Below are 15,879 nucleotides of genomic sequence, written 5' to 3' on the forward strand. Positions count from 1 at the left end.
CCGTGAAAGAACCGCTGCACAATAGTCACTACTTTCCCTCTTTTTTTTTTTTTTCTGTTTTTTTTTTTTTTTTTTTTTGCACCCTCTGGTTGGGAATGATTTTCTGTGTTCCCTTTCTGCTACAATTCAGAGGGAATACCAGTCGACAGGTAACACACCTGACACCTGCGCAGCTGTCCTGCAACATTCCTGACACATCAGTGAGAAGCAGTGATTCCCAACCAAAAGAACCTTCCCCAGGGAGTTCACAGCATATTTATACTGCCATAATTCCGCCTACATTTTGGGGGGAAGGTTGTTTTTCCGTCTTCAGAAAATAACCTAAAAAATGCTAAATCCACGTCTCCACTTCCTGTGCCACAGAGGCCCTCGTGTCTGCAAGATTTCATTCCAATCAAACACCAGCGCAGCATGTTTCACACTGATTTGCACATGCACCTTTAGTGGGAGAGCAAGAACTAATGAGTGAAACCTGCCACTGTAATGCACGGCTGGAATAAAAAAAAACCCTGCAGACTCTGCAGCCAGGCTGAAACGCGCGCGCACACGCACACGAAAAAATTCCCGTCCGAGAAATGATTTTTGCTTTTATTTCTAAAACATCTTTTTTTTTTTTTTAACTACATGTTCTGCTTGAAAAGTATGTTGTTGTTTTTTTTATTTATATGTCTTATGCAACACAGCGCTTAATGAGATCTGCAGACCGTCAATAAATGGAGACATCTGACGAATGTGGCAAAAAAAAAAAAAAAAAAGGAGCACAAAGCTGTGAACTTTTTCTTCTGATTGGCTCTCAAGTCACTGAATTTAAAAAAAAAAAAATAAATAAAAAAAAAATATTTAAATAAAGCAAAGCGATGAATTGGTTCCCGTTTTGTTCCTCTGGCCGGTCACCAGCGTGTTCCTCGACTCAAAGTGTGCATCGACACCTCTGTTTTTTGTTTTTAAATTAAAGATGGCGCACATGTGGCTGAGTGGGCGGAGCGAGTGGCGAGGTGTTAATGACCTAAGCAGGTGGTTGAAAAAAACAAAACAGCTTTAATGAAACAAATAGCCTCTTTGGAAAAAAAACAAAACAGTCTTTATCACTGTCCTATGTACAGTTTTAAAAAAAACAAAAAACACAATGGCGGAGGTTGACGTTGTTTCTCTTCATCTTTGGATTCGAAGACCAAAGATCATTAAATGGTGGAAGGATCTTTCTCTTCCACAGTCCTTCAGGATGGATGCTGATAAATAAGATGCTTTCTCCAGTGCAGCACCTCGATGAAAAGATGATCACATATTCAGTCCTGGAGTCTTCCTCTACTGCGTCTAATTATACTTAATAATATTACATAATAAATAGTGTTGGTCCTCTGGTTTGGGGGTTGGAGGGAGGGGAGGGGGGGGGGGGTGAAGGGGGCAGCAGCATTGTTTGCTTTTAGTCCTCTGAGGTGACGTCGATGTCCTCATTGCTGGCCTGCTTGGTGGCGATGCGCCATCTGTTGATGTGGTGGTTCCCCTTCTTCTTCTGCTGGCTGTCCGGTCCCTCCTCCTCCAGCTTCTGACGCTTGTACTTGGTCCTCCGGTTCTGGAACCACACCTTCACCTGTAAGGAGGAAAACAAGAAAAACAGCTCAGTCTGAGACCTCGGTGTAAACAGACATTCTTAAAGATGAATAATGGCTGCATTTCAACAGTGTTGTTATTAATGCAGCTGTGATCCACGATGATATTAATCATGCATTCAGACTATTTACTAAATCTGTACATCTGAAAATTAAACAAATTTTTTTGGGGGGGATAATTGAACCATAGTTTTAATTCATTTTGATGCAAATTATAAATGCAGTCTTGTTGCAGCTCATCAGTTGTGAGAATGTAATCCCTTTTCTCTTGAATTTAGTACCTAAATCTTTAGTAACAAAGGCTGAAACCTCTCTGTTAATGTCTGGGAAACATCACGAAGCTACAAGACTTCCTGCAGCCAGATGCAATCAGTAATATGTCAGTAATATGAGCTGTGCTGATTTGGTTTCATTTTTTTAAATAGCAGCACCTGAACTCATTAGTTTCCTCTTCTTTTTTCTTTTTGTTTTGGGCTTCAGGCTGATTCTACTTTATGAAAACTGTTTTCATGTAAAACTACAAACTCTCCGTGATCCTCATTAAACTGCACATGTTCCCAGAGCTGCATGGTTGTACTGTTGTTGTTGTTGTTGTTTTAAAAGAGCAAAACTCAACCTCGCTAAAGTGTTAGATCATTTAGCAGCATTATATTTTGGTTTTTCTGACCTCCCCTTCCCTGCCCCCTCCTCCCCCTTTTTAAAAAAAATCACTAGTTCACCTGATGAGGATCATTTTTTTTATAGTAAAGCCAGTCCTAATGTTCCTACAGGGATCAATAAACTCTTTGTGGTGTTAACATCCAGCTGATTGACTTAAGTTTTTGTTACTAAATAAACTTTGTGTGTTAATAATAACATTCACTTTACTGTCTTTATAATTTGTAAAATTCAATTGAGAACCTCTTATTGACTGACAGGAAACATACAGCAGCATTTATTCATTTCACTGACTCAGGAAAATCTCTTTATATTCCCTATTAGGCCTAATGGACACCCAGATGGTGTGGACTCATTAAACTTAAACATCAATAATATTTACTCTGTTTTATTGTAGGACATGCAAGACTGCTGCAAACTGGAGGTTTAATAGCTTCAATATGATATTTTTTTAAAAACCTAAAGATTTTATATATAAATGCAAAATTTCTCTAATTATTAACATTTTAGTTGATAATATTCAGCAATATAACAATATATTTATGTAATATTTAGATAAACTAACCTATAGTTCAGAAAATGTATATTTGGGTTTTCAAAACGTACAAAAAATATTATAAAATAATGTTTAAATTTCCTTTTTTTTTAAATATATTTTTTATTAGTATTTTCATTGCCACAGCTGTTAATCTGATTATTCAGGCGTTCAAATATTTTAGTTTTTTTTTTTTTATTGTGAGAATGAACCATGTTTGATGGAGACCGGAAGTGTTATGATAAAATGATTAAAACCGGCAGATATCCCCGTCACAGTGTCACTCACCTGTGTTTCGGATAAACTCAGGCTGTTCGCCAGCTGCTTCCTCTCCGCTCCGACCACATAGTGGTTCTTCTCGAAGGCTCTTTCCAGCCGGAGCAGCTGCGACGGAGAGAAGGCCGTCCGGATGCGTTTGGGTTTCCTGGCGAACGGACCGTGGAGGAGGAGGCTGTCCTGGGACACGTCGTTACCTGAAAACGGCAAAGGTAAGATGAATACAACACCTCGGACATTAAAGGGCTGTATGGAAAAGATTTTTTTATTATTATTATTATAATATATAATATAGGCTAATATAGTTGTAAATAAAAGTAATAATTTACCAGAAATTTAATATTTGCAGAATTATGCCTCTTAATAGGCCAGTACATTTTTTATTTATGTAACACAAAGCCTGATTTAAAAACTCCACTAATGAGCGTTTTTGACAAATATTATGAGTGTCAGTTTTAAAACTCTTTAGAGGAAAAATGCCAAATATTCTGACCAAACATAAAACGACTTCTTTTGCATCTTTTGCACGTGCATCTTTTTCACTTTACAATTACAAAGAACGCAAGCGAATTAAATCATAAACAACCATTTAAAAAGACACATTTTAAAGAAATGTTAAAGCGATGGTGCAAAATGAACTGATAATTACGCGTAAATAAATGAGAAATTATATACAATATTCAGTCGTGGGATAATTGATCAATTAGCATATTTGACTGGAGTACTTAAAACATAAAGCGTTTGAGGATGTGTGCATTTTTTGATCTTTTACTGCAAATTAACGGACAACTGGTTAATTTTAATTCTGATATATTTCACACTGTTGTGTGGGGAAGGTTTAAAAGGTGAAGCTGTTGTGGAGATTGATGGCTTATTTTATGCTAAAATATTTCGGAGGGTTGTTGCACGCTGCGCTGCAGAGAGGTTGGAATATTATTGATTGATTGTGTTTATTTGGACATTTTTCTTCTATATATTTATATTTATTATATTTAATATTTATATTCCCGTATTCCAGCTTTTCTTTTCGTACTTGTCTTTTTGCATTTTGTAAGAAAGTCTACAACAAAATCCACCTCGTTATTGTGGGATAATAATTAATTATAGCCTCTATATCTATAATAACTATTAGTTTATTGTTCTGATTAAGTAGCAGTTTAATGATTTGCATATTTCTGTCTTTATTATAAAAACACATTTTCTGTTCAAAATCACTGCAGGCTCTATTTAAATCCACTGCTGCTGCATTTTATTCTGATTTCTATTCACACTTCAGTTATTATCACAGATTTGATCTATTTCGCCTCCATAGTCTGACTGTTGTGCAAGATTTTATTGTAATTAAATGAACAAACTGTAGTCTAACCTAAGGCGAATTGTATGGAGAGGGGGGTGGGGGGGGGGGGATCCGCCTCGGTGCTTATCTGCTCCTGCTGAGGCTTTCTGAGAGTCGCTGAAGGGCGAATGAGAGTGGAAGCAGGAGAGCAGCCTGCCGGAAACTGGCTTCATGTTATCTGTGGCTGCAGTTTATTTTTCTACCAGGAAATATTTCTCATTGTGGGGAGTCATATCTTGTTCAAAAGTCCTGTTCAAGAATCTTAAACCTCATGAAAATATGAAAAGCAAAGATTGAACCACCACTTCTTATAAAGACACATAAATCTTGTGAATTTTGGCACCATCTAAACTGCAGATAAGTCTACATTTTGCTTTAATTCAGGCTGAGTATCCAGGTATTTATGACCTAATTGTGGACTTTAAAATTGTTGCACAGATTCGTTTTATTATTTTGCATTTGCACCGCTCCACCTACCTTGAAATCTGTGTCCAAAGAAGCGGTTCCGTAGGACCCAGGGGTAGAAGTTGAGCGGGTCTCGGTGCTGTGTCCCGAAGAAGTGCGGGTGCTGTAGGTGGGATCCTCCGAGCTGGTGCGGAGCCACGGTGAGAGACGGGTGGTTCACCGTCTCCGGGAACACTAGGTCCGGGCTCTGGTAGAGGGACCGGGCCGGCGGAACCTGGTAACTGTTCATTAAGGCATCCGTGGTCGGGTTGGAATAACTCAGAGCCGTGGGGCGGATGGGCTCCTCGGCTGTTAGAGGGTTCTCTTTGGCGACCAGAGACTCTATCGTGAAGCAGCGCTTGCCTGCAGAGGAAAACATCATCTCGGTAGAAAGAAAAAACCAACAGCAAAAAAAGAAAGTGGTCAGTCGTGTTACTTCCTCCTGCTGCAGAAGATAACCCCCTCTCAGAGATGCATGGTTGCGGGGTGGTGGGGAGGGGGGGGGGGTGCGCCAATAGCCTGCACAAGCTTGCTTTATGAAGATGCTGCTACAAAACTCAACAGTGCTGCAAATTGTCCGTGCGCGCTCGGAAGGAATCTGTGCACAAGTGCTCACCAAAGCAAAGCGCCTCTGAGCTTCCATGTGGCCCGACGCTGCGTAGGGAGAGGGAGCTGATTGGACCACAGCACCTGCCAATAGGTCTCCTCAAGTACCTGCTTCACAGATCACACGAGACCGCGCAGCTTAGTTACAGAGGCACGCTGTGAAAACATGTGCGCGCCAATTAATGGCTCATTGTGTTGCGTTCAGCCTTAATATCTGTTTTTTCTTTAAGGAAACAGTCGGCCGGGCGGAGAGGGGAGGGGGGGGGGGGGGCGCTGGGGTGGGGGCGCGCTAGGGGGGGCGTTAGAGGGGGGGGGGGGGGTCCACTGGTTTCTGAGCGCATTCAGTTGGTTCAGGAATTCTCTGGTGTCAATGTTTGGAGCCTGGTTGTCGAGAAATTAAAGGAGAGTCATAGAGATCTCTTTAACGCACTTGTTTCAATTCTTTAACTTTCTTCTTTAACTTTTCACCCTCATTATACAACCATTAAACCGTCACTGGGCTTTGAAAACAGTAAAGAGCTCGTTCATTTACTGGAAATATTCATCGAAATACCAAGTTGTGCGTAAAGATCAATTCATTTTTCTTTCTGCTTGATTTGTCTTTATTATTTCAGCATATATTTTCTTCTCTCACCAGAGTGCACAGTTTCACCTCTCAAGTTTAGCTTTTAGCTTTTTTTTTTTTTTTTTTAATTTTTAATTTTTATGTTTATTTCCTTTCATATGCATTTAAATGTTTTTTACTTGTTGTTCCACTCGTTTTGGTTAATAACATAACAATATAATCATAATTGTAGAATAATTTTTAACAGTACATCAATAATAATAGTTTTTATTACCATTACAATCACGAGTAGTAGTTTGTAGACCTGCACCTATTTTGTTTAATATGGAAAATTCCGTTAAACAAACATTTTCAAAGTGGTGTTCAGGGACCCAATAAAATCATCGTTAGTCTCAACGTGCAGATTACTTTTCAAAAGATTAGTTTTTATCGCCAAAATAGGATCCAAAAAGTTCCTTCTCACAAATTGAGCCAGTATTTAATTTGTTAATAAAGAAGTCTGCAGGATTTTGACCACATCTTGTTGGAAAATGGACCAAATTAGGCTTTAAAATGCTTTGACTCGTGCACATTTTGAGTAAATTGACGCCCAGTTTGTCCTCTGTGAGATCAGTTGAGCAGCAGGAGAAAAGCAGCCGGTAGTTTGTTGGTTATTAGAGGTCTTTGCGCAGCTTCCTTTATGCGCTAACCAGGTTAATAATTCTCCTCTTAATGCGCTCGTTTGCGTAAAGGTTGCATTAGAAAATCATTACCGATGGAAATTATGAGGTAAAACAAGTTGTTGATTAGGTGTTTAGAGTTAAAGACATCAAAGGAGGTTCTGGGAAAGTTGGTCTCCAAAAATCTTCGTATTTTCCCCTGAAGTTTTAATTTTTATTAAACAAATTATGGACAGATAAATGTGTACTTTCTGGGTGGCTCTGATTCATTAATTCTCCAGTTTCCGTGGAAGTATTTCCTGTTTCATGAGTCATAAAAACTACTGTCAACTGGAGTCTGGACCGTTTCATCCAGGCTGTTTATTAACTGTTGGTAAGAATAAAAGCATTGTGAAGAAATAATAGATTAGTATAGATCTGTGGAGTTATTTTGAAACATTAAATCTTCACAGTCTTTTTAAGATAATATTTTACTATTAGGTCTCATTACAACCCAGTCGTGGTGACCCTGTGGGCTGTAATCAGACTCTAATCAGACGCCTTTGTGGTGGTGAAATATTTCAGGACTCGGTCAGCACTCTTTCTGAGGCAGATTTTATATTTAAACCATCCCTCAGCAGCAGGAACTGCAGGGCTGACCGAGCTGCTGAGTTTAATGATGAAACCCTGCAGGCCTTTACGCGCTGACCCTGATCGCTGCTGGTTAATAGATGATCAAACCGCTCCGCTTTAACCAAAACAAAGTAAAGCAATCCACCGTTGTTCCGTAGCTGTTGTTGATTTTTTCCCCCCCAGAGGCTCCGGAGGACACAGACTCACATCTGACCTCTTCAACTCCACTGGAAATAGTTTACAGTAAGATTCCTATTGATTGGTTTGACATTGCTGAAATAATTTTAGGGACTTTTCATACATTCGTGATAATTAGTAACGAGCTGGGACCATAATTTTCATTAAATTCTAAAACACTCCAGTAAAAGAGCTCAAATATGCAGTATGTTCTGGTTCATATTGTCCAGTGTGAGGAGAGTATGAGGTGGAAGTGTTTTGCTAATAGGTAAAAGAAAAAAAGATGAAAATGTATTAGTTGGGCACCAAACCCTTTTTATTGTAGAGCTCCCACAGTGGAGTCAGAGATGGCTATAAAAAAAAAAAAAAATCTAAATTATGCAGTGAGAACATATTAAGACTTAAACCGTCTGTTTGTTTTTGTTTTTTTAAAAAGGAAAGAATTAATCCACAATTGTTATAAAAACAGGTTTGTTTCGCACAGATTTTGACACACTAAATAAAAAAAAACAAAAAAAACCATGATTGTTATGTGACGTATTTACATCTGTCCACATGACTGTAACTGTTGGAACAATTTAAAGCTAATTTAATTTCAACCCCCTTAAAAATACTGCTTTTGAGGGAGTCCTGTGTTTTTATTAAAATAAATATAACAAAACATAATCAATTAGAGGATACAGGCTGTTTATGAAGTGATGAAAATATTCCATTTCTGCTTATTTTTGTCTTCTAATGATTTTTAAAAATGCTAAAACTCTTCTAAATAACTAATCTGAGTCCATCTAGCTGTGTAAGAATTTTTAACAGGGATTGATAAACACTTTAGCTTCAATCAAACAGTTGTTCAACCACACAATAATAATAACAATAATAATTAAGATTATTATTCAAGTAGACAATTCTAGTTATTGGTCAGTTTCAAATGTCTCCAGATTGTTTTGGCGTCTCAGGAAACTGATCCAAAATGGAGGCCACTGTTGGTGACACAACGTAAGACAGGTGCTGCCCTCCAGTGGCATCTGACTGAACAGTCCTCTTGATAATAGATTTTTATACATAATATTTAGTGAAGAAAATAATAATTTTATAATAATATTTGAACATGTGCTCTAATAATGGGAACTGCAGCTTCTCAACTGATTTTTGACTCATTTAATCCCCCAAAATAAACACTGTGGGATCAAACGTTATTAATTATTGTATTAACAAAGTTCTGTTCATAATGAGTAAAAACAGTTGAAGCATGGGAGCCCTTTAATGACCTTCAACAGTGTAAAAGCTCACTTTGTTTTTCCAACTCACTTTAAGAGATTGTACTCTGATGAAAACTATTTTTGACAGTAAAAATAACTGCAACGTGAGATTTTAGTAAATCCCTTTAAATTTGTTTAGTTGATGTCCTTTCACCTGAGAGAAAACCTCTCACCAGTCCTCAGAAATTACTCCACTTTGTCACTGTAAAGTATCTTCTTCTGTGCCAACGTTGCCATCCAGTGGTGGAAGTGAGGCACAGCATGTTGAAAATATTTAAAATGTCCTGCAGAGGTCAAAGGGCAGCTGTGACCTCAGTGGTTGCAGCTCCATGAAAAGCCTCGGCTGTGTCTGAGGTAAAGATGGATAGTTCTTAGTTCAGGAAAATATAGCAGATAGAGTATTTCTAGTAGATAAAGGTCATCACAATATGTTGACCTCCATAAAGCAGGTAATCCAAATTAACTTTCATTTATCAAACTACATCTGACCCGCACTCCCACTTAATTAATAAGTTAATTGGTCATTTTGTTTCGCATTAGCGTTGTGTGTTCAGCTAATCTATTCTACTTAAATGCTTGGAAAATTTCACCCCATTATAACGAGATGGGAAAAGTAGCACGTGGCTGCGTTTGTGCCACCTGCGTGAGAAGTGGGTTCGTTTATCTGCACCTGCTCCTCCAACCGGCTCCCCCCGTCAGCATAAACAAACACCCCACTTTTAACAGGGTCCGGAGAGAAAATACATGTTTATAGTCAGAAAAACGTATCGATATTAAATTTTGTTTGTCTGAAATTGTTCCAAACATTTTGGATAAAATGTAAATTATTATAAGCGTGCTTAAATGAAATTTGAAGTCATTTTTAGGAGATAAAATCATGAATAAATTTCTAGCCAGAATATGATAGAGGTATGATCCATCATTTTTCGATATTTGAAGACTTTCCTGTTGGATGGTGTTGTGCGTAAAAGGCATTTTGGATAAATTGCGCATTTCTTTTGGGAAGGAACTATTGCTTTCTGTTTGATCTTCTCTCTCTCTGCTGCATGACGTCAACAGGAAGTGGCATTTCCTGAGAAAGAAAGCCCCTGTTCTCCGGGCATCAGTATGACCACTTCACTGGAGGAGAGCTCCTCTTGTCCGTGCCCGTGTCTGAAGTCATTGTGCGTCTCGAATGCGGCCCTTTCACGACGAGACAAAGAGCAGCTACGACTTCAAACGCTTGTAATGAAAGCTAATGACTATTAGATGGAGTAGAGATGCCCTCAGCTCTGCAAATAAAATGCAAAGTGTCTTTGTTTTTTTTGGTTTTTTTTTACAATCGTCTGCCCTAAAACGCACGTTGGTCAAGTGAAGTGCACTCTCCCAATTGGAGCTGCAGCTTATTGCTCTCCATGAGAACTTTCACACCTCCTCGGAGCTGCATTACAATCTGTCTAACAGTCATATGACCGACAGGGTTTAAATTAACGGTGGGAAATAAAATAGACAGGGAGGAGGGATTTTAGGGACGCTACAGAAATAAAAAGATAATTAATGTGAACTGATGAAGTCTAAAGAAAATGTCAACCCCCATTGGCAAAAAATAGAAACATAGTTCAACATTACCACAAATAATTCTCAAGTAGGATCTATTAATGTAATAATAATAATAATAATAAACCCCAAAGAGTGACACTAAAAGTGTTTAATTTAGAAAATCCATAAACAACAAACTTTTGCCTGGCAACTAGTGTTGGTAGAATGTGCGAGGGCATTACGCATCAGTAGGTGGTGAGTTTCAGTTTTTAATAGGTAGATTAGGAGGTAGCTGTCTGCTTGTTTTCAATGAACCTCTGACAAACAAACACTATCTATTTAAATCCTCTTGTCAGTGTTGGTGGATGACTGATGTTTAGGAATTTGCAGATTTTACTGGATTTATTGTGTCTTTATTTTACCAGAAGTCTCTTAAGATCAGAAAGTTCTGGCCACATTTGCAGCAGTTTAGACACAATGTGAAATGTCATCACTGAAAATATTACAGATGAATCTACAGATTTTTAAAATATTATTACAATTTCCCGGTGTCCTTCAAATCAAAATTTTCTTCCCAGCTCCAATTAAGTAAAAATAAATCTTCACATTTGAGAGCCTGAAACCAGCAAAGTTGGTCTTTTCTCTTATTTGAGGTATCAAACTAGGATTCATTTTAAACCTGATGAATTGTTTTAGATCTAGAAAAACTGGAAAGACACTGTATTTTATGACTAGATAGTTTGGATTAACAGAAATGTGTCTGCGACCAGGATAAAGAAAGTGTTAAAATATAAACCTTAAGAGGAGCTGAGCAGCGAGTCAGGAGACAAATGAAGATGTCACAGTTCCCTTTCATAAGAAGTTCCAGTTCAGAGAGTCTTAAGAATCACAGCCAGCGTTGGCGTGTTTCCAACCGTTAAGGTTCCCTGTGCTAATTGAGACGATGAGCCCCCTGACCCCCCCCCCCCCCCAACCCCTCACCCCCCATGACTCTCTGAGTTTTCCCAGGCCTCTGGCTGCTTCTTTCTGTCCCTCAATGGGATTACGTTGGGCTGTGGAGAAAGAAGAGGAGGAGGAGGAGGAGGAGAAGGAGGGGGAGGGAGAGGAGGGGAAGGGGGAGGGAGTTCTGATCACATCAGAAACGGCTCTCCGGGGTTTTTACACGAATTCTGCTCCTCCAGCGGCACTGCAGCAGTAATCAGGAGGAGATCAGTGCTTTTACTGTTTATTAAACTTCTCTCTTTGATACTGTTACAGCTGTCCTCTCCTCCCCACTGCACCTCCACACTGATCCTCTGCTGCACCTCTGCACTGTTCCTTCTCACTGGTCCTCCTCACTGTACCTCCTCACTGCACCTCCTCACTGTTCCTCCTCACTGCACCTCCTCATTGTTCCTCCTCACTGCACCTCCTCACTGTTCCTCCTCACGGCACCTCAGCTGGTGCAGACATCAGCTTGCTTTTCATCTCTCTGGTAAGTAAAAAGTATGTTGATCACTTTTTGTGTCCACAAAAACCAAGATTGAGCCGTTGATAGAGGTTTGTTCTTAATCCTTACATTTTCAGCCGGACAATAGCTCAATGGTTTTATTATTCAACTGTTTTCTGGAGTTGTTGCCCTCTCGATTATGTATTATTCTCCGTCCAGTCAGTTGTAAAAGTAGCTGCTTCTTGATTTAGCGGGTCAGTTGATTTATAACAGCCTGGAAAATCTCCATAAGACTGAAAATCAAAAGATAAACCATCTTTTTCTCTCACGATTCCCTTCCTGGCAATTTTCTCTCTCAGCAACAAGATTTTCAACCACCCCAATTAGCTGCTCTGATGGACTCAAACATCCCGATCCTGTCTGCTGTCCTCTCTCCTGTTTCATTCCTAATGTCTGCCAGGCAGGCTTCAGTGGACAGCATGGGTCCCTTTCCACCTGAAAAGGAGAGACGTCAGAGGGACGGTTTCTATAGAGCCAAGCCGGGCCACCTGCCAGCGGTGGGAGGGCATGTTGGAGCCCCATCCTCTGAGAAGCAGTGAGAACAGGCGTAGTGACCGTTTAAACAGATTAATCAGTGAGACCTAGCTCCATGGCCCTGAGACAGATTGACCCCCACCACCCCGGGTTACAGATATCCCAGCTAATCCCTGAGCTGCTTATTTATTTGCTTAGCTTAAATCAGAGGGGAACCCAAGTCAGTCCCAGACTTTATGTTGGATGAAACCTGGGAGGAAATGTCTCCATCATCCGCTGAGGCAGAGGAGAGGAACAATAAGGGAGAGGTCAGGAGGGCAGAGGGATGATACGATGTGTTAAAGAGGAGTTTCCTAAAAAAGTAATGTGATTATTCACATCAGGTGCGTTTTATTTCCATTTATCAAGAGCAAATTGGTGAGCAGAAGCTCATAATTTTTCAGGTTCCCATCTCCTTTTAAAATCCATTTAAATTTCTGTTTATATCTGGTTTTCTTGAAAAGGTTGATTTAAACCTTTAAATCTTAAAAAGATTTCTCTTAAATTGAAGTAAAAAAAATTCTTAAGGCTCTCATAAGGTGTAGTTTATTATGAGTTTAAAACAAATTTTGCTTCATCAGAACTGTGAGGATGTGACCCAGTTTCATTGACAGTAAAATAAACCCAAACCTGCCATTAAATTATTCAAAATCCAGATTAGTACAAGATTTCCACCTGAGCCCTGCCAACTTCAGCACTCTCAGAAAAGCCCCAAATAAAACATCAGAACTGCTCTTATTTTAGAGTAAGTTATGTGTTGCCTCAACTAGCGGAACAGTGGAAATAATAAATGCAGATTTTCTACATTTACCTTATATCACCTTTAACGTCTGAAATCTTTCTCACACATGGCTAGAATATAAAACAGAATATAAAACAAATAAACAGGACAGGGTTGCAATTGATGTCATAAAATATATTTCTGAATATTTCATTCAAATATACAAAAACTAGAACATGAACTGAACTCATGAAAGAGCAATAAAATGTAGAAAATTAAATATATAACTATAAATCTATTAAATATAGTAGTTGGAGACAGATTCTCCTTTCTCAGCTGTTTATGTACAGAAGTTTCAGGAGTCCTTTGGTGTTAACAGTGATCAGACACGTCAATATCAACATCGGAGTCGGAGAACTCCTCATTCTCGTCGCCTTCATCTCCGTGGCCCTGAGATCCAGGACTTTTCGGTAGAACAGCCAGGCCCAGTTTGGCCAGTTTGGCCTGCTGCTGCTCCAGACTCTGTTTGCGCCACTTGATGCGTCGGTTCTGGAACCAGACTTTGATCTGGAGAGAGAAAAGTAAAATTCATGTTGGAAACGGTGTGTTTAAGGCATGAGCATAAATATATTGTGGGTAAACACTGAGTTCTGATCTTTCAGTGCTGATCATTTCTTACCTGGGCTTCTGTGAGCTGCAGCGCAGACGCCAGGAGGAACCTCTCTGATCCCACCATGTACTGCTGCCGCACGAACTCCTTCTCCAGCCGGGACAGCTGCTCGCTGGTGAAGCTCGTGCGCATCCGTTTTGATTTCCCTCCTTTAGTTTTGAATGAGTGCAGCCCTGCGTTGACTTTGGACATCGGAGCTTAAAAAAAAAAAAAAAAAAAAAAAAAAAAAAAAAAAGGAAGGAAAAGAAGAGATGGAACATTTAATCACACTGCCACACAAATGTGGCTTCGTTTTTCACATTTAAAAGAATCTTGTTCTTGAATTTACCCTGTGCGTAAAATCCTACACGACACGATGACTGGTAGGTGAAGGGCGGGCAGCAGTAGACAGAATATCCAGGTTGCGTGTGGATCGCTGAGTGCAGCACGTTTGGAGAGTAGAAGTACGGTGCCGGTGCCATCGGTAAGCCTGCGTGTCCAGTGAAAGGCAGAACCGGAGCTGCTGGTTGGTATTTCACTCTGCACTGAGACGGACTCCTGTGATCTCTGGTTGTTTCCTCCGGTTTGGCGAGCAAAGCCTCGATAGTGAAAGATTTCCCACTGGGAACCTTCGTAGTCGACGCGCACTGCCCGCCCTGGTAGTGCGGGTACAGAGATGCTGGTGCGTAATTACGCACGGAGTATCCATAAGCTCCCGTTGGTTTGTTCGGCACCTGCATTCTTCCAGATATTTTTTAAATTAGATCTTGAAGGTCTCTGCTGATAAAAAAAAAAAAGTTGTTGCTCCAGGTGTAGCAGGAAGATGAGTGCTGCTCCTCCGCGGAGAGGCCCCATTTATACTCCAGCACCACACGGAGGTGTCAACAGCCCCCCGTCGACCCTTTGTTTTTCTAAGTAGCAGATGAGAGAGACGAACATCCCGACAACGTAACCAATTAATTGGTGGAGTAATACAAGCTGGGATTGTCAAACATCCTAACCCTTTGAATGACAAGGCTTTTGAAGAGTGCTGGGGGGGCAGGGATTTACTGGGCTACAAATTCTTGCATGGATCTTAAGTCCAAATGTAATCATTACCGCTGGGAAGGCCTTGATGTTACTAAATCATCTTATTTGGAGCCTTTTAAGTCCTGGCTGGCCGACAGATGCTTTAAGAAGTGTAACAAGTCCCTACACAATTGGAGATCGACTTTAAGGTGCGCAATTTACAGAGAATCTTCTGTTTTGGTTTATAGTTTCCAAACGCTCTTCGTCATCTACAAATTTAGGAACTTTCAAGGCTCAGAAACGTGTTTTTCGCAAGCTGTTGCAAATCAAGAACCACCTCTAAATGTAAACATCCTCTAATCTTTTTCCTGTATAAAATGAATGCCCTCTGTTCCCAGAGTGTGTCTTTTAGCAGCAGCGGCGTGGCTCCTAAAATAGAATAACTGCCCTGCATAATGGGGGCGTCAAATTCGGCGGGTTAGGTGTGGCGACAGCGTGGTGCTGCTGGTTTTGTCAAACTGCAACTCTGCTAATCTGAATCACTGCGTTAATCCACATGGTTGATATATCCCATCCTTTGACTGTCGTTCCAAAAAAAAGGCTTTGTTTGGTTCCTTAAAGAGAACAAGTTGCTCTAAAGCCTTAAATCTGAGTGCAAGTTTTTATGTTTGGTGAATTAAATCAAAATAAGTATAATGCGACTTCTTAGAGTTTGTACATATGTGTTGTACTTTAAAAAGAGACCAAACATATTTCCACAGAGGTTTGACGACGAGGCTCTGCGGCTCCTTTAAAGGAGGTGATTTGCTTTCTTACACCACCGGAGGACAAAGACAGCCTCTCTTTCAACTTGAATTGTTGCCAGCTCTGCAAACTTTCCCGGCTCATTTCCATCATTTGAAAGTGACAGAGAGCTTCTCCCGAGCCTTAAGTAACTGTTAAAACACATTTAAACAGCGCAGCGAAGTGCTCCTTCCCTTTGACCTCCGCACGTTTTATTTATCCTCCTCAGCTGACACTAGAATGTCTAATGAAGAGGGCAAACACAGACTTTCTCGGGTCAGCTTGAACAATAAGGATGCTTCTTCTTGTGATGGCTCTATACAACCGGACCACCCACCCCTATAACCGGTGCACTGTGGAGCATCTCCGTCCTGACACGTCGTTTAACTCGTGTTTAGACCAGAAATAGGAAAAAGTGAAAGTTCGATAATCAATTTTAGATGTGTCTCACCCAAATCCACTTCA

The 15,879-nt window shown here is 40.0% G+C and overlaps 2 protein-coding genes across 2 annotated transcripts; both read right to left on the reverse strand.

Annotated features, from left to right (window-relative positions):
• Positions 1-1,423: 1,423 nt before the first annotated feature.
• On the reverse strand, positions 1,424-5,275 carry emx1 (empty spiracles homeobox 1). Its single transcript, XM_069160548.1, has 3 exons — positions 4,892-5,275; positions 3,091-3,275; positions 1,424-1,591 (listed from the first exon to the last, which is right to left on the reverse strand). Exons 1-3 carry the CDS (start codon positions 5,238-5,240, stop codon positions 1,424-1,426), a joined length of 702 nt encoding a protein of 233 aa, XP_069016649.1. The 5' UTR covers positions 5,241-5,275.
• Positions 5,276-13,345: 8,070 nt separating this feature from the next.
• Positions 13,346-14,420, reverse strand: noto (notochord homeobox). Its single transcript, XM_069160962.1, has 3 exons — positions 13,973-14,420; positions 13,654-13,841; positions 13,346-13,541 (listed from the first exon to the last, which is right to left on the reverse strand). Exons 1-3 carry the CDS (start codon positions 14,361-14,363, stop codon positions 13,347-13,349), a joined length of 774 nt encoding a protein of 257 aa, XP_069017063.1. The 5' UTR covers positions 14,364-14,420; the 3' UTR covers position 13,346.
• Positions 14,421-15,879: the final 1,459 nt, after the last annotated feature.

This window comes from Embiotoca jacksoni, unplaced genomic scaffold, assembly GCF_022577435.1.
Source record: "Embiotoca jacksoni isolate LCO1_2020_lvr unplaced genomic scaffold, fEmbJac1.0.p SCAF_27, whole genome shotgun sequence".
NCBI classification, from domain to species: domain Eukaryota; kingdom Metazoa; phylum Chordata; class Actinopteri; family Embiotocidae; genus Embiotoca; species Embiotoca jacksoni.